Genomic DNA, 25,333 nt, shown 5'->3' on the forward strand with positions numbered 1-25,333 from the left:
GATTTCTCCTGTGGCACATGGGCTTAAATCAACTGGGCTCAGATTCGGAAAAAACAAAGATGTAAAATTAATATCCTATAATCACCAATCAATCAATTCAATGGCTGAGTCTGTGCAAGATAAGACTGTTGCTTTCCAACAAGAGGTATGAGGGTATTAGAGACTATATAGAGTGCTTTGGCCCACCAGGGTACAGTCATTTTTGGTCCAGCTGGTGAAACTGACAGTACCAGGTGGAGGTCCAAGGAACTCAAATATAGGAGAGAATGTCAGGAGGAGGGGCAGTTTCCTACAGGTGCAGTGTCATTGGTAATGAATTAGCATGTCTTTCCCTCTCTGCAGGGTCACAGACACAAAGAAGTGCGGTCAACAGCTGAACAAGATCATGAAATTCAGGCAACATTTAGTATTAAAGGGATAGTTCACCCAAAAATGAAAATTTCATGTTCTTCAGTTTACCCCCAGGGCATCAAAGATGTAGGTGACTTGTTTCTTCAGTAGAACACAAACTGAGATTTTTAAGTCAAACCGTTGCAGTCTATATCTTATAATGTAAGTCGATGGGAATCACGGCTAAAAACATACAAAAAAAACAAACAAAAGCAAACTAAACCCTGCGGCTCGTGATGATACATTGATGTGTAAAGACACAAAATGATCGGTCTGTGCAAGAAACTGAACAGTATTTATATAGTTTTTTTCTTCTGATTCACACAAATTGCTCAGTAGAGTTCTGACAGTTCGGACTTTGTGTAAATCAGAGGTAAAAAAAAAACAAAAGCATTATAAATACTGTTCAGGTTCTTGCACAGACTGATCGTTTTGTGTCTTTACACATCAATGTATCGTCACGAGCTGCAGGGTTGAATTTTTAGCTGTGATTCCCATCCACTTACATTCTAAGAGTGATAGACTGCAATGGTTTGGCTTAAAAATCTCCGTTTGTGTTCTGCTGAAGAAACAAAGTCACCTACATCTTGGATGCCCTGGTGGGAAGCAGATAAAAAAGTTTGGGTGAATTATCCCTTCAAGTCACTGCTCTCTCTGCAAGAGTAAACCAAGTATGTGGTGTGTAGGGCTGAGTTGTGTCTGCTGGCCGTCTGAGACCCACCGGAGACATACTTCATTACGGCAGACACACAGATGCAGGCAAACGTCGCGGAGCTGTCACTATATATCTATTGTCTTCGTTATTAGTCCTCCTCCAGGGTACATGATACAGCTCATATCCTCCATTATGATCTCATTATAATCAATAAACTTGGAGGCCTGGAAATCCTGCCCTACATGGCAATATCTTACATGAGCCATTTCTTTTCAACCTGACTGTACGACATGAACATGTGATATTGTGCTGCTCCTGACAAAAAGGAAAAAGGTGAAAAGAAACGACCTGATTGGTCGATCTGGACTTAATCCCAGCTCAGACAACCCTTTTCCAAACACACAGTGCAAAAGAAACAGATTAATGGTGCCCACGCTGTCCTCGCTCAGCCCCTGAGCTTCCTGCACTTAGGACAAACTTCATGTTTACTATTAACTCTGTGTGCATTTAATCAGTTTCTTTTCATTGATCATTCAAGGCTTCCTTTGATGGCCTGTGATGCAACTAATTACACCCATGCAGCTGTGAGAGCAGAATTAGAGGGATCAAACCACACTTCTATAGTCCAGTCATCTTCATATGAAAATTCATTCAAGCTAACCTCTTAAAATAGCACAAGTGCAGAATTGATACACTTGTTTAAAGGTTCTGAGTTGATAAGATTTAAAATATATATTTAAAAGGACGTCTCCTATGCTCATCGAGGATGCATTTATTTGATAAAAAAAATACAGTAAAAACAGTAATATTATGACATTTGATTACAAATTAAAATCTAGTTTATTCCTGTGATGTGGAAGCTGGGTTTCCAGCATCATTCCTCCAGTCTTCAGTGTCACATGATCCTTCAGAAATCATTCTAAAATGCTGCTTTGCTGCTGAAGAATCATTATTATCAACGTTAAAAACAAATGTTAATGCAAATCATTATTTTGTATCAATTAAATGCATATAAATATAAAATTATTTTCAAAACTTTCTTTAAAAATTTTTAACACTATAATGAATTTAAAAAAAGACTAGAATTAATTTTGTAAATTTGAGGTGGGGCTATTCATTTGGCCAACAACTGCAGATGAGATATTTTTTGAAAACACCAAACAGTGAAGCGAGTGGAACAAACACTTCTTGAACACCAGACAATTAATGCAAAAACTACTGTATGAGTATATATAAAAATCAATTCGCCAGGAAACTCAATAGCTTGTAATATTTTTGATGACTATTTTACTTTGATTTGAGCTGAAGTAGCGCTCACAGACATACCAAAAGTCATGAAATGACCCTCTCGCTTCAGTAATTCCTGATAACCCATCCTTTCCACCCACCGATTTGCTCACAGCCACGCTATCTGTGTCAAATGAGAGTAATTAATGCCTCCATTATGTTTCAGTGAGCATCATACCACCCCTTCACACACCCCCACTGTCTACAGTACGAGCATGAACGGTCTAACCTTCATCCCCTCATTTCTGCTTCAGTTCAGCCCCCCGCTCTTCTCCTCTTCCTCCTCCCATTCTCAGCGTCTGCCTGTTGTTCACTGCCCCAAATCATGACGATCATCTCAGCCCAGTGGGAATGACCTCCTCCGAGCCATTCACATCTGTGTCTTTCAGTGCATCCACAGGAGCAGCACATATTCATCCAGAGAAACAGCGGCAGCAGCATTTCCCCATCACCGTCCACCACCGAGAGAAAAAGAGATGCTTAACACTCGATTTGATGGACTTTGGTGTGGTTGTCACAACTTGAGACGGAGCTTTTTACTTTGATTCTTCCATGAGAAAAGCCTTCCAAAAACAAAGGAGAACATGTTCCTACCACTTTGAGGATTATAGAATTTACTGGATGAAGAGAGTGATGGATGACAGTCTGACTAAGCCAGATCTCTAGACGGAATTCAAGGCTGAATGATGAAAAGAGTGAGTACTGAAGACACATATGAATTATAATAAGAAAAAGTAGTAAATACTAGTGGGCAATTTAGTGGTCTGAATATTAGGTGAACATTATAAAAAAAAAGACAACTGATATCACTGACTGACATTTTTAAATTTATTATGTTTCATTTTCATCACCCACATGTTGAACCTGTGGAACACAAAAGCAGATATTCTGGAGAAAAAAAAAAATCTGTGTTAAGGAGATCCCAGAGATCCACTGAAAATGATTTAAATAGATAGTAAAAGCAGTATTTGTGAAGATCAGATAAACAACAAAAAAAGTATAGAATGTGAAGTGTAAAAAGATTAAATAAATCAATATATGTGCTAATGCTATGATCTATAATCAATGTAATAAACATATAATTTCAATGAGGTTCAATTTGTTAACATAAGTTAATGCACTAGCCATTACCAATAATTTTGCATCTATTTAACCAGGTTAATATTATTTTTATTTTTTATTTTACATATACTAATAATTTAACATAATATAAATCAACATTAATGTAATGTGACTAAAGGCTGTAAAAATGTGTTAAATAATTATTAAAAAAATAACTTTGTGTGGTAAATATTATATCATAAATATTATTATATCTGCAAACACACTAATTTTTAATTACATGTAAATACAGGTTTGTATTATCTGTGAATACAATATTCTGCACTATGTTTATTATGGTTCCTTACCCGAAACCAGAAATCAATGCAAAGCATTCTGAGGGAGCTTCTCGTCATTTTCATCTGAAGGAGATCATTATTACAAGACAGCAACTACCATATTCTTCCTCACAGTCTGTCTTCAAACCATTGTGAATTTCGGGTTTATACGGAGCAAAAAAAGAAAAGAAAAGCGCCCTAGTTCTTAAGCATTGTCCTATGAAGCTGGCCCCTAGCAACAAGTTCACCGTTAGAGTGACAAGGACTGGATGATGCTACCCAAATTCAAAGATGTTATTGAGAGGATCTGACAGATTAATCTCCAATCAGATGTGAAATTAGATTTACTAAAATTACCCATCTGTGAGACAGTAATTTGCACACTAAAAAAAAAAAAAAAGCCTCTCAACAAACAGATTTGAAGTTATGTGACAGATGTAGATTTCTTTACAGTGACTGCCTAAAAGATTGGGCTCCTGGACACCATAACTTGACATGGATAATAACAGATCATGGCAAATTTGCAGCTGAATAAAAATTCATACCATATGGAATATTGTCTCAGTTGCATATGATATTGCTACAGCCATTTTAGAAGGCAAAATTAGTTTTCTATGCATTAGCATTTCCACACTTAAACTGATTAAACACAAAAAACTTCCTTGTGGGCAACAAACAGGAGCAAGCACCTGGTATGATGAAGAAGAAAACTCATCTGCTAATGTATCTGTTTCTTTTCTTATTTGCATAAAGCAATAAGGATGCAGGAGAGCATAAAATGATTACAAGTTTTTTTTAAAGGAACAATGAAAATTGCATCATCATTTAATCACCCTCATATCATTCCAAGCCTGTAGGAATTTGAGGGTGACTTAAATGACTACAATTTGAATTTTTAGGCAAACCAGTCCTTTAAAGAATGCAGATTAAGTTATGGTTTTGGTAATATGTGAGAAAACTCAAGGGCAAGGGAAGGATGTTCCCCCACTTTATTCCACTCCCCGGTGAAAGCTGAATTACACTCATTTTGTACCTAATCAGTCAGTTACCACCCCAGTCACTAATCAGAGCCTGCTGGCAGGGTCATAATGAGATAAAGGGCAGTATGTTGAGTATCGCAGGGGGAGGTCGGGCAACTTTGAAAGACGTGGAGCTGAACAAACCGGAATAGCCTTCTTTCTATTTATAACTAAGCCGAAGTCATTATATTGCAATATTTGACCAATAGGTGTGACCATATTTATTGTATATATCTTGCAAAGTAAAACAAATTATTTAAATATATTTTTCACAGTTAAAATTTGAAAGACAGAAAAGATTCTTCTTCAAAGTGGTCAAGCGAAAGCACTGAACCATTTTAAAGTCCTATAATGAACACCAGCTTTCTTTTGTTGTTGTCATATGACAAACAAGTGGAGCGGCACAACCACATCATTTTGATGGACAAGCTGTCATACACAATTACAGAAGTCATGGATACAATACTTGCTCTGGAGAGCAGATACAAATTCCACCCACATATACAGGGATCAGCAAGTTTGAACCACTGATGACTAATCGTAAATGTGCAGGAGAAAAAGTGGAGGGCAACAAAACAGATCAAGTGCTCCGATTTTGTGTGGAGTACAACTTTAATGTTTTGGCCACAACAAACAGAAAAAGATTGCTGCTAACAACTGACAATTCCTGGTATGCATGTTTGCACAGAGATGCATGAGTGAGATAGATATATAAATATATATATATATATATATACACACACACACATACAGTGCTGGTCATATAATTAGAATACCATCAAAAAGTTGATTTCACTAATTCCGTACAAAAAGTGAAACTTGTATATTATATTCATTCATTACACACAGACTGATATATTTCAAATGTTTATTTCTTTTCATTTTGATGATTATAACTGACAACTAAGAAAAATACTAAATTCATATTTTTTTCAAATTTCAAAATGTTAATATTACTTAAGACCAATACAAAGAAAGGATTTTTAGAAATCTTGGCCAAATGAAAAGTATGAACATGAAAAGTATGAGCGTGTACAGCACTCAATACTTAGTTGAGGCTCCTTTTGTCTGAATTACTGCAGCAATGTGGCGTGGCATGGAGTCGATCAGTCTGTGGCTCTGCTCAGGTGTTATGAGAGCCCAGGTTTCTCTGATAGTGGCCTTCAGCTCTTCTTCATTGTTGGGTCTGGCATATCGCATCTTCCTCTTAACAATACCCCATATATTTTCTATGGGGTTAAGGTCAGGTGAGTTTGCTGGCCAATTAAGAACAGGGATAACATTGTCCTTAAACCAGGTACTGGTAGCTTTGGCACTGTGTGCAGGTGCAAAGTCCTGTTGGAAAATAAAATCTTCATCTCCATAAAGTTGGTCAGCTGCAGGAAGCATGAAGTGCTCTAAAACGTCCTGGTATACGGCTGTGTTGACCTTGGACCACAGAAAACACAGTGGACCAACACCAGCAGATGACATGCAGCCCCAAACCATCACTGACTGTGGAAACTTTACACTGGACCTCAAGCAACGTGGATTGTGTGCCTTTGCCTCTTTACCTCCAGACTCTGGGACCCTGATATCCAAAGGAAATGCAAAATTTACTTTCATCAGAGAAAATAACTTTGGACCACTCAGCATCAGTCCAGTCCTTTTTGAAGCGAGACGCTTCTAACACTGTCTGTTGTTCAAGAGTGGCTTAACACAAGGAATGCGACAGCTGAAACCAATGTCTTGAATACGTCTGTGCGTAGTGGTTCTTGAAGCACTGACTCCAGCTGCAGTCCACTCTTTGTGAATCTCCCCCACATTTTTGAATGGGTTTTTTTTTCTCAATCCTCTCCAGGGTGCGGTTATCCCTATTGCTTGTACACTTTTATGTATACATTTATCCTATAATGGTGATGGCAAGAGAGTGGTGGAAAAAAAACAACAACAGTCGCATCTGCTACATGACAATAGGGTACACCAGCGAAAAGAAAAAAAAAAACACCAGCGGGAATACTTGAAACATGTCAACTCATTTACGCCGACATCACCTTATTGTGTCAGTATCTGGGAAAAGAGGAAAAAAAGAGAAACATACACGCAACAAACTATCCCCGCAGCATTTAGTCAGACATTTCCAACTGACTCAAACAGGGCAAAAGACATCACCGCGGCGATTGGTAGGCTTACGTTACATTTACGTTATAGCCGCGGATATGAGACTACTATTTACCATTCATTCTGTCATCACCATTATAGCTTACAGGGAATCCAAAGTGCACCCAAACACCAGACCTGTTGGTTATTGGAGGATCTTCTATTTCTGGTCTGTTAAATGCATTAGACATTTTGCAACGAGCCTTCAGCGCGTACTGAGTGAGCGAGCGACGTAGGGGCCGTTCATATATCGCGCCTAAAAATGCGTGGAAAACGCTAGGCGCGTCTTTCTCCTCCTTTCCAAAGCGCTCGGGCAGAAGCGCCCCTGAGGCATCTGCCTTTGCTAAGCAACAATGACGTGCTCTCTCAGTGAAGATGCGGAAATTTCAGCAAAGGATAAATGGATTTGCAGCTCTAAAAATCGCTTGCAGTAGGCTAGCTCTGCTACTAAATTTATTTCAATACTGCAATCCATATACAACTATGATCAGCTGTTTCTTCATCTTGGCTGAACTTTCAACGTTGTTACGGGAAAGGATGAAGCTGATTGGTTAGTTCTTGTCACATGACCCGCGGTGCACTTGCGGCATTCTGAAAAGTTGAGATGTTTTTACATTTTGCTGTATCTAAAACGTACCGAACCGAACCGTGACATCAGTGTATTGTATCGAACCGAACCGTGAATTTTGTGAACCATTACACCCCTAATATATATATATATATATATATATATATATATATATATATATATATATATATATATATATACACACACACTCATATATATATATATATATATATATATATATATATATATATATATACCGGTGACACAAATATATCTCATGAATATCAATGTGGCTTTTGAGGAAGCGGATTAGGGAAATTAGAGGCAAATTGAGCAAAGAAAATTCCCTCAAGAGAATAGCGTAATGTTAACTTATTCTGCACTTACACTGGATTAAGGCTCATTAAAGAACAAAAGTCTCTGTGATGGTTCTTTTTTAATAATTAGACAGTTGTGTGTTAATGACCTGCCCTTGAACAAAATGTACACTCTCTGTATTAACTTCGCGGACATAAATAAATGGGTAACAAAAAATGTCCATTACATCGATCTCCACAGTTCTTAAAAAAAAAATTTAATTCAAACTTTGAACCGTGTGGTTAGTAATGGTAGTTCACTGTGCTATTTGTAAACATGGCAAAACTGTTGCTTATGAGAAGAGTCTATTAATCAATACAACCGTGCAACAGAAATAGAGCTTTGCCCTTCTCATTGCCCTTTCATATGCCAATAGCACACAGCAGGACAGCTGGTTAACACCAGTGTTGTTCTACATTAATTTTGGTTTTGATCTCTTGCCTGCATGAGCTCAATCGGAGGCACGAGGGAAATATGACACAGATCTAAGTGGGTACTAGTCATGTCTTACCAGCTGAAGTGAGGAGGACATGATAGTCTGTGCCTCTCTGCGCAGGAACATCTTCATTAATTTCTTCTTTCTCAGATTCCTTATAACGGTCCCAGTTGGATGCAAGCTTTCGTCTAGAGAAGGTCTTGTCCTCTTCCTCTTGCTCAAAGTTTTCTTTGTTCTCATTGTCATCTTGATTCTGGAAAGTGATCAGAAAAAGGATGACAGTGAACAAGCATGACATAACCCAGTTGTTTTATTAGATTAATGAAAACCTTAAAAGTTAACCACAGTCAACATTTTATTGTACAGCACAGTTACTTATTACCATAAATTAATAATTGATCAAATGAACCTCATTAAAACAGTGTGAGAGACTCTCTGAATGCTTGTCACTTTTTTCATGCCATTTGTGTCTATTAATACCAGTTTTATTATGATAAAAATAAACGCAATTATTTGACCCAACGTAACGTATTTCCAGTGATTATGGTACTTCTGCAGAAACTATGGTTGCCGTGGAGATTTTTAAAGGGTGTCACTCACTCGTCGAAAGTCTCTAAAGTCTGCAGGAGGTCCAAACTCGCGCCCTCTTCCTCTACGATGATCTCGTTTGCCTCTTCCACGATGGTGGGGTCCTCCTCTTCCGCGACCCCTGTGCTCTCCTGAACCGCTGGTCTCAGCATCACCTCCACCTCCACCTCCACCTCCTCTTTTCCAATGCCCACCGCGTCCCCGTCTGCCTTCCATAACTGAAAATGAAATTTAGTCTAGAGAACTAATTTCGACTCGAGGCTGTAATCGTGTAACACCACAACAGTTGTTACACTTAAAAGAGAACCCTTTTCACTGGGGAAACGTTCCGCCCGTCCAACTAGTTCCGCCTAATGGTAAATGCGAGTTCAGTTTATCGAATGACAAATGTGCATCAGATCTAAAATGCTGAGGGAAACATGTATAAGTGTGAATACTATCAAAAACCGTAGCACCAGTGGTGTGTGGGGCATGTGAGATCTGACTCGATACTCGATTCGTAAAGAAAATGTAAATTACATTATATTTTGAAGGGTGAATTCTTTGACTTAGGCATATTGACATATTACAAGAAAAAATACTTAAAAAGTGTAAAACTAAAATTATTAATTATTCAGACTTTTTAAATAATTACTCATTTATGTCAAGTCACCACAGGTGAATAACGTTTTTCTTTTTAATAAAAAATATGCAAATGGGGCGCTGTTTAATTATATATGGACTAATTTGCATTTCTGATATCTATGAAATATGAACATGGAATAAGGACAGGTTCAAAATCCTTGTTAAAGTTTTTTACAAAGGGGAATTTGGATCTCGATTTTTATCTCTCTGAATTATATAGAAACAAACCCCTTTGTAAAAGCCTTAAAAATATTAAGAATATTAAAATAGTTTTGGTTTATGTAAATGCTACTGAAGTGGAGATTGTTGGCCTTTAATAATTTAAAACTAGATATGCAAATAGATAAAAAAGTAATAAAATTAGCAATTAAATATGTATTTTGGAATACATATTTTGGTTTTCTTGTTATGGAAACAATATAGTAGTGCTGAATAGCCCAACATCTTGATCCCAAAATTGACTAGTGCATGAAAAAAGAATGGTTTTGCCTGTAGTGTTTCGCCTTTAGAATTTTAATTGTAAAGCTTTATTGTAGTAAGCTACATGTTTGGCCTGTATTTGTTTATAGGTGTCTCACACACAAAACATGCATTTTTTGTTCAAATTCTCCTGTTTTTAAAGTGTTCGATCTCTTTATTGTGTTTTCAGACTATCCATTGCCAAGTGAACATGAAGAATACAGTGAAAATTTCATCAAGAGTTTTCTAACCGATCAGCGGTAACAGGATGAACATGGATATTCAAAATTTAACTGCAAGTGGAAATGTCTCCACTATCTTGCCTGCCCCATACAGTCTGTTGGAAGTTATAACCATTGCAACAGTATCAGCTGTCGTGAGTCTCATCACAGTAGTAGGTAATGTGCTGGTGATTCTTTCTTTCAAGGTCAACAGCCAACTTAAGACTGTTAACAACTACTACTTACTCAGTTTAGCTTTTGCAGACCTCATTATCGGCGTGTTCTCAATGAACCTGTACACGTCATACATTCTTATGGGATACTGGTCTTTAGGGAATATAGCTTGTGATCTGTGGTTGGCGCTTGACTATGTTGCAAGTAATGCATCGGTAATGAACTTGCTGGTCATCAGCTTTGACAGATATTTTTCAATTACAAGACCACTTACCTACAGGGCTAAACGGACCCCGAAACGTGCAGGCATCATGATTGGCTTGGCGTGGTTGGTATCGTTTATATTGTGGGCTCCACCCATTCTGTGCTGGCAGTACTTTGTTGGAGAGAGGACAGTTCCTCCTGACCAATGCCAGATTCAGTTTTTCTCAGAACCCATAATTACTTTTGGGACAGCCATAGCAGCCTTTTATGTCCCAGTATCCATCATGATAATCTTATATTCCAAAATCTACAAAGAAACAGAAAAACGCACTAAGAACTTAGCAGAGCTCCAAGGATACCCATCGCTGGACAGTCATGAAGAGCCTAAAGTACGAAAGCCAATACTACGATGCTTTAGCTTTAAGAACAAGAGGGACAGGACTCAAGCATCATGGTCTTCATCCAACCAGAGTTATGTAACTAGGACAACATTGCAGTCTGAGGACTTGTGGACAAAATCAGACCAGGTCAGCACCCTGAACAGTTACACATCATCAGAGGATGACGAGCGGTCCATCTCTGAGACAACCCCGCGAGAATCATTCAAGAACCAAGAATCAAAAGCCAATAGAAATGGACAGCTACTCTGTTATGAAGACAGCAAGTATCTAAGTGATCTTGCAAAATGCTCCCAGACAAACGATAAAAAATGTATGTCATACAAGTTCAAGCCGATCCTTAGCGACATCACCGCTTTGCAAGGTAGTCCCAAAGGAGAAAGAACAAACACAGATCATTGTCAGTCTTCAGAGCCACAGGCTCCTTCATCCACATCCACTTCTACTAAACCAGAAGATCCAAACTTAAAGATCCAGATGACCAAGCGGAAAAGAATGGTCCTCATCAAGGAGAAAAAGGCTGCTCAGACTCTAAGCGCCATTCTTCTGGCATTCCTCCTCACCTGGACCCCATACAATATCATGGTGCTCATCTCCACCTTCTGTTCTGAATGCATCCCAGTGTCCCTCTGGCATTTGGGTTACTGGCTCTGCTATGTCAACAGCACCATCAACCCCATGTGTTATGCCCTATGCAACAAGACCTTCCAGAAGACCTTTTGGATGTTAGTCCTCTGCAAGTGGAAGAAGAACAGAGGAGAGGAGAAACTTTACTAGTGTGGTCAAAACCATTAAATTCTGAAGGAACACAACAGAAGTGTCTGATTTCAGAGTATTCTAAATGATCAAGATCGCTAGGGCATTAAAATTTAATTTCAGTTTATGTTGTGCATACAGTGCCATAAACCATATTCCTATATAATTCCTTACAATTTTCTAGGTTATATATTTGTGTGTGTGTGTGTGTGTGTGTACATTTCATTTATATTGCTATAATGATTTGAAAAATGATATAATTAATATTTAACGTAGCTACTAATCTGCTTTCATTTAACATGTTTACACAACAGTGTATTTTAATATTGTGAAATGTCTAGGGCTAGGGATGGTGAGGACAATAAATAAAGGTATGAAAATATGGAATGTGAACTTTAAAATTATTATAAATACCACATACAGTGTTTATTACAAGGTAAACTTTTTGTGATAAAATAATTTTTATGTATTGTATGGTTTGGTCATGTCAGTGACACTGCATACATCCAAAGCATATTGTATATATATTAAGCATATTGAAATGATGTGCAAAGAAATGTTGTTTTATTATTCTTATGTTTGCAGAACTGGACAGTGTTAGATACAGATTTGAAGATTTTTGTGTTTCCAAACCATCACTGTAGACATTTGTGTATGATTTACACAAAAAGATTGTAGCATCACTCTGGATGAAATATTAATTTACATGGCATTCATTAAGACTACAACACTGAAAGCACATTTTACATTCTGTGCTTTACATTCTGGTCTATGCTACATACAATATATATATATATACACATCTTTGTAATGCCACGAATTAAATCAGAACTCACTTGAACATTAACTCATAATAACACATTAATAAATGTTGCCTGGCTGTTTTCCATTCATATTGTTAAAGAAGTCTCTACTCTTGTGATGACGTGCCATTTAATTTGATGTGAAATAAATGTTTTAACATGAGATTAACCCAACTAATTGAAACATCAGTCTGGATTTGGAAGGGGTTCGAGTCAAAATAAAGCTACAGCTACCCACTCATATACTAGCAACTGTTTACCAGTCACTTATCATGAAATGTGTTTTAAATGTTGATCTCCACACATATTACCATGCAAGCATCATGCTGAGAACCGTAGACAAATAAGCAAAACGGATATTTTCCACCAGTTTATTTTCATTCAATTTAAATAAGATTATACTTCATAGCTTAAATCTTTTGCATTTCTCATCTTCATTCACAGTCTTGTACAAACCCAACAAGATATATTAAATATTATAACCTAAAAAACTTTATTTCAAGTAGTTATTAAGAAGAATTGGGCTCAATGTGATCACCATGGGTTGGTCTGGAAATACACATGGTATCACTGCAAAAAATGGACCCTCGTTATATATTTTTTTATCTATCTTGACCCTTAAGCTCAAGTGTGCTTTAAAATATCCCAGAATTCTTGTGACAAAATGAGTAAAACAAGCATACTTCTGAATCTGACTTTATCAGTACAGCCGTACTGCAGCTGTTGCATTTTATCACTATTTTGCTTTTATTCAAGTTATAACTGAGGTGAAACTGTATAGACCTCAATTCCGAGAAGGAATCATACCTGTGTGATGAATCTTTTGCACAGAAGCAGTAAAAGCATAGACTACCATCACGTTAATTGCATTACAAGATATTGAAATGTTTTAGCAAAACTGTTTCTCTTGGAAGAGGACTCTTGACCAATCAAGTACTTTATTTTTCACTCATTCTACATTTAAAGTTTAAACATCCTAGTTAAGCTCTAAAAAAAAAAAAAAGATGAATACATGCCTTGCTCGATCTGTACTGGTTTTCTCCATTAATAAATTGTCTGTATAGTTTTCAGAGTATCATTACAATGAGTAAAATTATCTGATTATTAACAATGCATCCAAAGAAGACAATTAAGCATGGAAACGTGGTAGAGTGCAAACACAGTATTGCTTTGTCAAGCTTTTCAGTTGAAAAAGAAACTGTTCATATATATACATATAAAAAGAAAACCAGTAAAACAGTGTTAAAGAAAACCGACAAAATACACGGCACTACCTCCTCTTCAGAGCAACACTTCTGCTGCCTTTGTTGCCACCGCCAGCCTTACTGGAGCCCTTTGAGAACAACTTTGTCATGAATTCAGAAACATCTGGCAATTCTGGGTTAGGGTTCAACATATTCATAGATTGCTCCATTTCCTGCAGGAAAAAAACATATGAAATTGTATAAATAAAGCAATATACATTGGATGAAAATATCTGTACCTACTTGTAGGTACTACATGCTATGTTTTATTTATTACCTTTCTCATCTCAGGATCATTAGTATTTACCACCTTTGGGAGCAGGACGATGATTAATAAGGGAAGAACCATCATCATGACCTAAGGACGACAAAATATTTTACAAGACAAGTCACAAGAGCTAATAAAAACCATCAACAACACCTATGTCATAGCTAAAGTCATATTATTATAAACAGCAAGTTAATCTAAAGTAGAGGAAATAAAAAAAATAACAATGACTGCTTAATCTCCAGTAATTAAAGCAAAACCCAATAAATCTGAAAGAATCAAACACACAATAACCATTATATGATTTTACCATTGGGTTCATGAGAAAATCAGTCCAGCCCCATGTTTCCCGCTTCATGAAGTACGTGTGTGGACCACTGGATCTGATCTGAAGAGGGTACGGCTGTCGGAGAACTTCTGAGGTTTTGATGTAATTCACCAAGCGTGCCCTATGGTTCAACAACACTGTGAGATTCACTTAGATGTTTACAAAAATAATTGTTAGAAGGAGGTAGAATAAATTGGGAAAGTAAAAGCCACCTCATTTTCCCTTTGGAGGTAATGTCCACCCGAACAGGATCAAATCTGAAAGATGGTGATACGATTTCAACCACATATGAGCCAGAGGGCACATCGTTGACAGCGAAGCTCCCATCAGTCCTGTGAGGGAAACTGATGTGGTTAATTCTGTCATCTTGGCAAAAAAAAACGTTTAAAGGCTTGCAATGAAACCACTGCCCATCTAATCTGAATTACAATGCAATGCAATGGAATGATATTACATACAAACACATTTTTCACAAATACTCTAGAAATCATATTCATATAAGAGAAAGCTTAAACAAGATCATTATAATTGAGATCAAGTAACGTTATGCAGTAAATCGAAAAACTGACAAACACGAAATTAGTATTTACGTTACATCATTCTTTTTGACGTTAGAATTGCTGGCAACTCACTTGACAAAACCCACATATTCCTCTCCTTCCACCAGGATTCGGGCTGTGGAGACCCACTCCTGTGTTTTCACTCCGGGAACGATCGCTCGCCCTTCGATTTTGAAACGTTCTCCATTCGACTGAGAACCTACTGCAGGCCCCGGATCTGCGTCGGTAAAGCACCATGACAACGCAAACAGCGCCTGCAACGCCACATATACATCTAACAGACGTTTCATTTGTCGCATCGTGTTCTGTCACACGATATATATGACGTTTCAAATGTACAATATTTCAACACGCGTCAACCTGGACCAAAGGAATAGGACTGAAGGAAGTAAACGGAACTCGGAACGAACGAACGCAGACACCGGAAGAACATCTGTTACACCACGTGATCATCGTTGAAGGTCTATTTAAATGGGCGGGGGTTTCGAATGAGAGGAGTCCAATTCTTTACGAATACATCACGACGATCCAGCTAAAAAGGGGACTTTAGTCCACTTCCAGCCTGCATAACTTACATACTCCAGTTCGTTCGAGTAAATCCATACACTTATTTATTGAGTAATGTGTTGTTTGTCGTAGTGGTTCAAATGGAACACAAATGCAAATGAAACAATCTGCAACTCTATTAAACCAATCAGTCAATTTTCTGACAACGTCATACCTTTATTGATTGGGGTTGTGTCTGAATCTTTTTTTTTTTACATACATACACAATGCAAATATTCAAATAAACACCATAAAACTTTGTTTATGTAAATTTATTTGAAAGTTGATTAAAAGACGACTACTATGTACACATTACACTCAAATATCCATTCATGATCAGGCAATGGACAACAACACACTTAATAACTTAAAACTCCTGCAATTCAAGTGCATGACTGAGAAAGAGAGAGAGAGAGAAAAAACATCTCATAAAGGTACACTTACAATCACATCCACTTAAGCAGATTCACACCATAGCACTACAAGTGCAACAGTTAAAACTTCTGCTTGGCACTTCAGTGAGTTGCCTGATTCCAGAGAGTCTCATGGAGTTGATTATGTGTCCCCAAGCAAGTCCACTTCAATGTGAAGCAGTCATTCAGTGCCTGCAGGAAGAATTGGGAGTGTCTGAATTGTTCAGTTCATCTATCCACAATCCACCACAGCCTACTGGGCTTCAGAATCACCAGCTCCAAGCCAATCAAAGAGCTTAAATGCAACAAGAGTTTGTAGTGGTTATCTTCAATAGTGTGCTACAATGATACATCAGCGCAGTTGTGACACATATGATTCTATGACCTATGGAAGAGAGGACAAGAAAGAAGACAAGGTAAGACTTTTTTTGTAAACAGTTGCTATTTTTCAAATGCAAAGAAAAAATGACCAAACACTCCACCTTTGCGGTCTCTCCTACAGTTCCTGGAACTGAACATAAATGTCTCTTCCCCTCCCACAGTTCAAGAAGCATCGTCTTCATTGCCTGAACATTCCTGCTGGATGAAAACACATTCAGTTACACCTTCCAGCAAACATTAATAAGATGTTCTGTCATTTAATTTCTGTATATACAAATAAAAATGAAGCACCTGTCATTTGAAAAGCCATCACGCAAGCCTTTGTTGTTTGTGGAGAGCTCAGACCACCATTTTTTAATGATAGATTGAACCCAGTGTAAAGCTACAATGAGGTGTCTGGAAAACATTCAACCATTTAAAAGATTCATTTAAACTTGGGCAAAATGTTGAATGACAATAAATAAATAGCAACAATAATAGTAAAAAAAAAAAAAAAAAAAAACAGGACAAAATACTTACTCTTCGTATTTAGTGTTAAGAATAGTTTTCACTTGTGGTAAGAGGTCAACACAACAGCCTATTGAAAGACACGGCTGTTCTTCCTGAAGACTATAGAGGGAGAAATACGTATGAAACAACATATTAAATCTACAACATGTCTAGCAAAAGTTAACAAATGTTGACTTTAAATAGGTTTTATACCTTTTAGTAAGTACAGGCAAACAATCAACAAGCACCCCTGTGTCTTGTATTCTGGAAAAAAGTTAATTGGTTACAATGTTACCCATAAAAATGTAGAATTGCAAGCATCAATTATGCCAAAAAACATGAGAAAGATGGCAATTTAGCATGCTGTAAAGACAAATCTACAAATGCCTGCAATACACTACCATTCAATGTTTTTAAAAGATGTCCATTTTGCTTACCAATGGCTTAATTTATATGAAATTCAGCAAAAACATTGTGAAATATTACAATTTAAAACTTTTCTATTTTAATATATTTTAAAATGTAATTTATTAAGTTTTCAGCCATATCAACCTTCAGAAATAATTCTAATTTGATGCAGTTTTATATATATACACATGTGTGTGTGTGTGTTTGTGTGACAGGTTACTGAGACTCTAGATAAATTTAAAGCGATAGTTCACACAAAAATGAAAATTACCCCATAGTTTACCCCTCAAGACATCCTAGTTGTATATGACTTTCTTCTTTTAAATGAATACAATCTGAATTATATTAAAAAACTTCCTGGCATTAACAAGCTTTATAATGGCAGTGAATGGGTGTTGAGATTTTGAAGCCCAAAAAAAGGGGTTGAGGGGGTTAACAAAGACCATCTGAAGCTAAACGATGTGTGTGTGGAAGAACATTTTTCATGTTTGGGTGAACTATCCCTTTAATGCATCCTTGCTAAATAAAATAAATTTATTTTAACAACAACAACAAAAGTAGTGCATATACATGTGTATTTTGTGTCACTTTGAATATAGCTGTGATAAATTTCAAACTGTTAACCTGTTCAAATATGCAACTAGTTCACTTGCGTTCTTCCGCCAAAGAGTCAAAGCAACGTTGAGTCTCAGATTTCTTCCAAAGAGCACATGAGTCATTACTTCATGCTCCTTTGATAACTGAAATTATACAAACAAATAGTACAAATAATACAAAGTTAGTACAACAAATAATACAATTTTATTATAGATCACACTTCGCCATGACTGATACTGTAGATATAGAGGGGTTGAAGATTTTACAACACAGGTAAGTTTTAGCTTAGTATGGTAAGAACATAGTCAGGAAAATATCAGCATTAACATGAAGCATTTCTCACCTCAGTGAAATAATCACTGTATTTGGAGCCAGCTCCTGTCATTTTTGAGGTGTCTGTTGAGCTCACAGGGAACCCACAGTTGTCACTGTATGGAATAGCCTGCACGTCATCAGCACAGGTCAGTTCATTTTCTTTGTTAGCCATGTCAGATGTCCTGCTTGTGGAGGGCGATCTCCAACATTCTCTTGTTCCCACCCCAGAGTGACGCGTTTTCTTCTTGCTAACCACCGCTCGCTTCGCTTTGCTGTATTTGTGCACACAACGGCCCACTGGAAATCTGTGGGATGGAGAATAATGCTTGCTTATATCTTCTAACTGACATTTTACAAGTCAGCTTTTCAAAGCAATGAATAATATAAAAGGTCATTGAGTTGCTATAGCCCAAAAACATACCTATCTTGATCGGTTTCGTCCTTAAGTGTATAATCCACCTGAAAAGAGATAACAGTTAAAGCTAGCATTCCTAAAACCTGGAATATACTTCACGTCACTTAGAATCTGACATAATCTGGATAAAAGTTGTTTAGTGTATCACAGCATTAAAATACTGGGGAAAACCCCTATTAATCGCAACCAGCACATACACTACAAATAATTTGTCTATTTTAAACGATTCCTCTTACTGACCTCCCTCATGTTCTTCTCATCTCCAGAACAAAGCATACGTTTGAGAAGATCATGGGGCTGGGCCTGCTTGAGCCTGTGGACTTCTGCATAACTTCCAACATGACTTCCAGTGGCCATAATCAGGGACTCTGAAATACAATGGCAAAACATTATCTGGCACAGGATGCATGATGTTAAAGCAAAACAGCTGCGGTTTGTTTGCTCAAAGCCTCCATTGTGTAGCCTCTTCTTTAGAGACTGGAATCATTCTATAATCGAACTAGTACAAAAACCGAGTCAACTAATCTTCACGAAATATTTAAATGTAAAGATTTTGATATTGTTATACAGTTTGGCACAGTAGCAAAAAAAAATTGGTTCCCTGAACTTTCAGGGAGTGTTAGTTTTCATTCTAAAATAAAACCTAAAATTAGCCATTAAATAAAGAAATCAAAATAAGATACACAAAACGTTCCTAGAACGTTATCACTTGGTTCCAAAAATAACCAAACGAGAACCATATGCGAACGTTAAGAAAACGTTTTATTTGCTAGAATAAGAACAGTCCATAAGGGCTGTATCAAAACCTAAACAGACAATACTGTATACATTATTATGCACAAGTTATGACATGCCGTGCTAATGCAAATAATATCGCATTATTCATTACCACAAACACGAGATTCTATGTAATTTTCAAGCGGACGTCTTACCACGTAGCACGTTACGCTGAGTCAGAGGAAGAGGACGAATCTATAAACAGTTTCTATCAAACGTAACTAGTAAGATTCAAATGAACAATCTAATATTCCTGGTAAATGTCTAGATCTGTCAGACGGAGCATAAGGCCTCCAATGATGTGACGCTGCTGTTTAAGTTAAGGGTTTGGTAGCACTGGCGAGCTAATTAAGTCAAATACATTTTGACAAACAGTCAATAATCTTTGACTAAATTGCACAAGACAAGTCTAGAGATTAGTCTACGCTCACACTGACATGTGCATATCAAAGCAGGTGATGAAAACACACCAGATAGCTAGTTGCTAAACAAACAAGCCAGGCTAATCACCTGCTAGCAAACAAGGACTTAGCACGTACAAAACCTATAACATATACAACCGCTGTCAAACCTCGAGTATTTCGTAAGCACCCACCATAACATTGTGTAAAGTTGTCTATGCATCCTAAACCACGTTATATATCCGAGAGCGTTGCCATGCACAACCAGGAAGAAACGGGAATTTAAGAAGATTTCAGAAGGAAGGAAGGACCTTTCAAATAAATACAAACTTGAAATGCTGAGATGGGTAAAGCGACATCTGATGGGACTTAATGGAACTGCTCGGCTTTGAAAAACAACATTTCAGTAGTTTATCCATGAATCACCATAGTCAGAATTGCACACTCTCAACGAACTTAATTTAATGCTTTACAAAAAAAATATAATAATGTAAGATATATTTTGATATGTACACACACACACACAAAATAAAATTGAAGTCCAACACCCATTTTAAATCAGTGATTCTTAAACTTTTTGACTCACCAATTTATTTATTATTTTTTTGAGTTTAATTATTTTCATATATCAATAATATTTTATCAGTAGGAATGGCCTATTTCAAAGTCATCCTGCAGCCCCTCTGGAGGCTTGCTAAGGTCTCCTATAGTTGGCCCCTAGTTCAAAACAACTGTTTTATATTAGAAAATGAAAAAGCTTAAGCCTTTAGTTAAAATGTCTTTAAGATCATCAAAAAACATACATTAAGTAGGTTTCAGTATTTGCCTTCTTGAGGGAGAAATATTCTCAGAAAAATTAAATATCACAAACAAAAGGCCTTAATAATTATCACTGTAATGTATTGTCACTTAAATCATCAGTGGGTATCTTGTTAGAATTGATTTTTGTTAATGGTAAGATCCTTTCATATCACATGACCTTAAGTTCAAAGGTGTTAACAATGGTGACGACTATTATGGCAGTGCTGATGTGATCATTAGGCCATGAAATGTTCCATCAAGCTGGTATAATGTGACATATAGCTACTGTCATATAAGCACTTTGAGGTTTTTAGGTTGGTATCATACAGATCCCATTTGAAAGTAAATAAAGACAAATTAATAAATTATGAATAATCTTTCACCAAGATTCACTTACTGTAACTCAGTTATAATAAATATACAGTTAAGATAGTGAAGTTCAGCCAAACCACTAAATGGACTTAAATAGAACAGTGAATATTGTTATTAAACTACATCTTATAAGGATCTACTGGTGTTGACTGATAATATGAATGCAGGAAGATTTCTGAACTGAACTGAAATGAATTTGAATGAAGCAGCGCACAGCCAGCAGACAGCCATATATATATATATATATATATATATATATATATATATATATATATATTATCAAACTCTTTTTAGTTCTAAAATAATTCTGAGCTGAAGTTAAGAAAAAAAATGCAATGCCATTCCTTGAAGAATGTGTCACAGATGATAAATCTTACCACAGTTCAAATAAAAAGCTGCTGAACTGTTGGGGAAAACTGAGCAAATAGCCGACATTAGGACTCAGATTCAGACAGCCACAAAAATTCACCAACCAGTTTTACCGTTATTTGGGTTGTGCAAGTCTTTCAATAATAATAATAATAATAATAATAATAATAGTTACTCTTTCAAGAGTCACTTTTAGACTGCAATGATAACTACTATTTCAATATATGTAAAAATAGTCTAACCAAAAAAGTCTAAAGATATACAGACTTCTTTAGTTTTTATTTGAATGAAAATGACAGACACTGGGAAACAAAAATTCATTTTTCACTGCACTTGTATAGAACAAAATATGGGAATTGCTTTTTTACTTTTTTCAGCATTTTTACCCCCCCCCCCCCCCCATTATATAATATCTGTGAGTTGCTGTGCCAATCTGATATAGAAACAACTCAGGCTTGTAACATTTTGTTCCTTAAATAATATCAAATCTGACTTTTGTAAATGTATCAGCATGACTAGGCAGACCTCCACCTGTGATGTAACATCTTAGATGAATAGAAAAGAGGGGTTACCATCTGTCTTTTCCCGTACTGTTCATCTGTTCTCCTCTTTATAAGATTGTTGAGATCACTGAGGTTTTGTTATGATGGCTCTTATTTCACCTCTAATGACAAAACCTGGAAACGGGCTGATGGCCTGAAGGATTCTGCTTATGCGTGACATATATAAAAATGTGAAAGATTTGCTGCATTATAACTTAATTTTTTTTAACCTTGAATTTACAGAAAAAATAATCTAAAGCAGGTATAAAGATAACTGTGCACTTAGATCTTAGAGACATCAAAGAGAGCAATATATATCAATGATTAGTTTAATCAGTTAAAAAGTAAGAAATCCACTTTTCACTCAATTAGTTCCTTGCTTGTGCTGACTTGTAGGACTGACATTCACAAAATAAATATTAGTCAATATCTTTTGAGATCATCTTTCAACTGTCTTTTTTTGTTGTTGGCAAATGTAATATATAAGCTGGATGGTAGAGAATGTTCAAAACTGACAAAAACGGATCTCGGATCATTCATTTTTAGTGTCGTCTGGACGGCTTCCAAAACAGCACATTTCCTGAAACCACCAGATGGCGATGTGAAGCTGTGGAAACGGAAGTGTGTAAGGCTGAGCTCTTATTTATTAGATGTCACTACTCAATCTCAAACGTACTTTTGTGGCTTAACCATATTTTTTGGAATTTATTGCAATTTGTTTAAAGAGGAGAACCTAAAATTCAAGGCTCATATAAGAATTTGTGATAGTTTACTAACCAGTTCATCTTTCTTAGAAACTCTCTGACCATAGTAACCCTAAAATAAACCTTGACCTCTGAACTCATCTTTGTTTGGTTAACCTGACATTAAACCTGGTTTAAAGAATAAAACACTCACAGGTGTCCAAATAGAAGAAACCAGATTCAAAATTTAACAAAAAGCTGTATTTCTTTTCCAGTTGCATGAGCCAGTCCCACATTTATTTCCATATATATATTTCAAATTCTGCAAGGGCACGATTGCTGACATTTTAGTGACCATTTTAGGCATGTAATTAACAAGCAATAAGAGTGGCATCCTGTCTGGCTAAATGGCTGTGTTTGGGTCCCCCCCCCCCCCCCAACAATTAAGTTATTCAACATAGTGTTCTAAAACGGTATTGCTTTATTTAATGACAGTCAGAACTGGAGCAATGCGAATTCATAAATGAATAATTTGTCCAGTTCTGTGAACTTCAGTTTCACAGAATTCAGTTTATTTTCTTAAAAGATCCAATCCAACCGAGTGATTTGTTCACATCTCTTTGTGCTTCATTTATCATTTTCAAACTTGATATCATCCATCCTTATTTACTTATATTACATTGAAAATTGTGGGCAAAATACTTTACAACAATTAATCTTTTGTGTTCCACAGGGGAAAAAATCATTTGGATTTGGAACATCAAATAAGGTAAAACAAAAGGCATTAATCAAGACAAGTTTTTACAAATATGATCCCTGGTTGACTTGTTAGAGGGAATGAGGTCTGAAAAAACATTTGCAAACTCTTGGAGGATGTAATCAGCTCTTTTCAAAATAATACATCTCACTGCATGTTTGAATAAATAAACACATATAAGAGCAAAGAACAGATAATACAATACTGTGTTATGAAATTAGAACAGGAAGTGCTGGAAAACAGCATTGAGGGAAAGAAAACAGTCCGTTGTTTTTCAGCCAGTTTCTTCTGGGCAGGAGAAGATCGACAGGGCTGAGATTCCAGATGCTGACAGGCTGGCCAGACTCTCTCCTCTCTGCAGGGAGGTAAGATGATATCTCAAGTGGTGTATGAGACTCGACTGCAAATTTAGAGTTCATCTGCCAACTTGCAGCAGGGATGAATTCATCATAACAGTGTCCATAGATTGAAACCTGCCACTTGCCTGAAAGAGATTGATCAACATTGTTTAATGCAGTCATATAAGTAATACAAACCCGATTCCAAGAAAGTTGGGACACTTTACAAATTGTGAGTAAAAAAGGAATGGAATAATTAACAAATCTCATAAACATATATTATATATTTTTAATAGAGTTTAGATAACATACCAAATGTTGAAAGTGAGAGATTTAGAAATCTCATGCCAAATATTAGCTCATTTTGGATTTCATGAGAGCTACACATCCAAAAAAAGTTGGGACAGGTAGCAATTAGATGCCGGAAAAGTTAAATGTATAAATAAGGAACAGCAGGAGGACCAATTTGCAACTTATTAGGTCAATTGGCAACATGATTGGGTATAAAAGGGCCTCTCAGAGTGGCAGTGTCTCTCAGAAGTCAAGATGGGCAGAGGATCACAAATTCCCCCAAGGCTGCGGCAAACAATAGTGGAGCAATATCAGAAAGTAGTTTCTCAGAGAAAAATTGGGAAGAGTTTGAAGTTATCATCATCTACAGTGTATAATGTCATCCAAAGATTCAGAGAATCTGGAAAAATCTCGGTGCGTAGGGTCAAGGCCGGAAAATCATACTGGATGCATACAGGAATGCTACTGTAATTGAAATCACAACATGGCCTCAGGAATACTTCCAGAAAACATTGTGGTGAACACAATCCACTGTGCCATTCGCCATTGCCGGCTAAAACTATAGGTAAAAAAAAAAAAAAAGCCATATCTAAACGTGATCCAGAAGCACAGGCTTTTACTCAGGCCCAAGGCTAATTTAAAATGGACTGTGGCAAAGTGGAAAACTGTTCTGTGGTCAGACGAATCAAAATTTGAAGTTCTTTTTGGAAAACTGGGACGCCATGTCATCCGGACTAAAGAGGACAAGGACAACCCAAGTTGTTATCAGCGCTCAGTTCAGAAGCCTGCCTCTCTGATGGTATGGGGTTGCATGAGTGCGTGTGGCATGGGCTGCTTACACATCTGGAAAGTCACCATAAATGCTGAGGGTACATCCAAGTTCTAGAACAACATATGCTCCCATCCAGACGCTGTCTCTTTCAGGGAAGACCTTGCATTTTCCAACATGACAATGCTAGACCACATACTGCATCAATTACAACATCATGGCTGCATAGAAGAAGGACTGTTCTAAAAAGAAGAGGTGATGCCACACAGTGGTAAACATGGCCTTGTCCCAACCAATTTAAAATCAACTTATTTTCCCCTTAAAATGATGCATTTTCTCAGTTTATGTCATCTATGTTGTATTCTGAATAAAATATTAAAATTCGAAACTTCCACATCATTGCATTCTGTTTTTATTCCCAATTTGTCCAGTGTACCAACTTTTTTGGAATCAGGGTTGTATGAACGCTGCCATAAAAATAAACAAAAGGTAGCTGTGACTTTATATCTCTCAGTGTTGTTGCTACTTACCTCACTGTGATGAAAGTTACAGGTGTATACATTGACTTCCTGAGAAATGTCTTCTTTTTAATCATTGAATACAATTAAGAATAATAAGACACTTATAAAGTTACAAATCAAATGAAATCTCTAACAATAAAATTTGTATTTGCACTAAAGAAGCTGCATCTGATTTGGTTCCATTACAAATTCATAAATAATGTTGAAAATAATGTTTTAAAACTACAAACGTTTCGAACATTTGTATAAAAGCAATATCAAATTTTTGAAAACAGTTCTCTTGCTCTTTAT

The 25,333-nt window shown here is 36.6% G+C and overlaps 4 protein-coding genes across 6 annotated transcripts; 1 reads left to right on the forward strand and 3 right to left on the reverse strand.

Moving 5' to 3' along the window:
- Positions 1-8,274: 8,274 nt before the first annotated feature.
- LOC127972894 (cell death regulator Aven-like) lies at positions 8,275-9,320 on the reverse strand. Its single transcript, XM_052576830.1, has 2 exons — positions 8,831-9,320; positions 8,275-8,483 (listed from the first exon to the last, which is right to left on the reverse strand). The coding sequence occupies exons 1-2, from the start codon at positions 9,032-9,034 to the stop codon at positions 8,295-8,297; spliced, it is 393 nt and encodes a 130-aa protein (XP_052432790.1). The 5' UTR covers positions 9,035-9,320; the 3' UTR covers positions 8,275-8,294.
- A 553-nt stretch (positions 9,321-9,873) lies between these two features.
- LOC127972847 (muscarinic acetylcholine receptor M5-like) lies at positions 9,874-11,793 on the forward strand. Its single transcript, XM_052576671.1, has one exon. The coding sequence runs from the start codon at positions 10,170-10,172 to the stop codon at positions 11,673-11,675; it is 1,506 nt and encodes a 501-aa protein (XP_052432631.1). The 5' UTR covers positions 9,874-10,169; the 3' UTR covers positions 11,676-11,793.
- Positions 11,794-12,814: 1,021 nt separating this feature from the next.
- On the reverse strand, positions 12,815-15,359 carry LOC127972754 (ER membrane protein complex subunit 7-like). The gene is made up of 5 exons (XM_052576510.1): positions 14,930-15,359; positions 14,510-14,629; positions 14,280-14,418; positions 13,979-14,059; positions 12,815-13,874 (listed from the first exon to the last, which is right to left on the reverse strand). Exons 1-5 carry the CDS (start codon positions 15,154-15,156, stop codon positions 13,728-13,730), a joined length of 714 nt encoding a protein of 237 aa, XP_052432470.1. The 5' UTR covers positions 15,157-15,359; the 3' UTR covers positions 12,815-13,727.
- Positions 15,360-15,660: 301 nt separating this feature from the next.
- On the reverse strand, positions 15,661-19,961 carry LOC127972753 (KATNB1-like protein 1). 3 transcript variants are annotated; one of them, XM_052576506.1, is made up of 10 exons: positions 19,794-19,961; positions 18,662-18,789; positions 18,428-18,465; positions 18,035-18,311; positions 17,719-17,834; positions 16,900-16,950; positions 16,717-16,806; positions 16,489-16,593; positions 16,299-16,395; positions 15,661-16,201 (listed from the first exon to the last, which is right to left on the reverse strand). In XM_052576506.1, the coding sequence occupies exons 2-10, from the start codon at positions 18,776-18,778 to the stop codon at positions 16,169-16,171; spliced, it is 924 nt and encodes a 307-aa protein (XP_052432466.1). In that variant the 5' UTR covers positions 18,779-18,789; positions 19,794-19,961; the 3' UTR covers positions 15,661-16,168. The 3 variants fall into 3 exon arrangements, with proteins under 3 accessions (XP_052432466.1, XP_052432468.1, XP_052432467.1); XM_052576508.1 differs by having other exon boundaries at positions 16,299-16,392; positions 19,794-19,960; XM_052576507.1 differs by lacking the exon at positions 19,794-19,961 and adding an exon at positions 19,354-19,757.
- Positions 19,962-25,333: the final 5,372 nt, after the last annotated feature.

Source organism: Carassius gibelio, chromosome B15 (genome assembly GCF_023724105.1).
Source record: "Carassius gibelio isolate Cgi1373 ecotype wild population from Czech Republic chromosome B15, carGib1.2-hapl.c, whole genome shotgun sequence".
Taxonomy (NCBI): Eukaryota; Metazoa; Chordata; class Actinopteri; order Cypriniformes; family Cyprinidae; genus Carassius; species Carassius gibelio.

Coding starts and splice junctions, on each gene's coding strand:
- LOC127972894 (XM_052576830.1), bottom strand. CDS start 9,034: ATGGAAGGCAGACGGGGACGCGGTGGGCATTGGAAAAGAGGAGGTGGA. Junction 8,484..8,830: donor ACTTTAGAGACTTTCGACGA/GTGAGTGACACC, acceptor ATCACTTTCCAG/AATCAAGATGACAATGAGAA.
- LOC127972754 (XM_052576510.1), bottom strand. CDS start 15,156: ATGCGACAAATGAAACGTCTGTTAGATGTATATGTGGCGTTGCAGGCG. Junction 14,419..14,509: donor ACCTCCAAAGGGAAAATGAG/GTGGCTTTTACT, acceptor GTTGAACCATAG/GGCACGCTTGGTGAATTACA. Junction 14,060..14,279: donor ATTTTCTCATGAACCCAATG/GTAAAATCATAT, acceptor TGTCGTCCTTAG/GTCATGATGATGGTTCTTCC.
- LOC127972847 (XM_052576671.1), top strand. CDS start 10,170: ATGAACATGGATATTCAAAATTTAACTGCAAGTGGAAATGTCTCCACT.
- LOC127972753 (XM_052576506.1), bottom strand. CDS start 18,778: ATGGCCACTGGAAGTCATGTTGGAAGTTATGCAGAAGTCCACAGGCTC. Junction 16,951..17,718: donor CTAGTTGCATATTTGAACAG/GTTAACAGTTTG, acceptor ACTTTTTTCCAG/AATACAAGACACAGGGGTGC. Junction 16,594..16,716: donor CTTAACACTAAATACGAAGA/GTAAGTATTTTG, acceptor AATGTTTTCCAG/ACACCTCATTGTAGCTTTAC.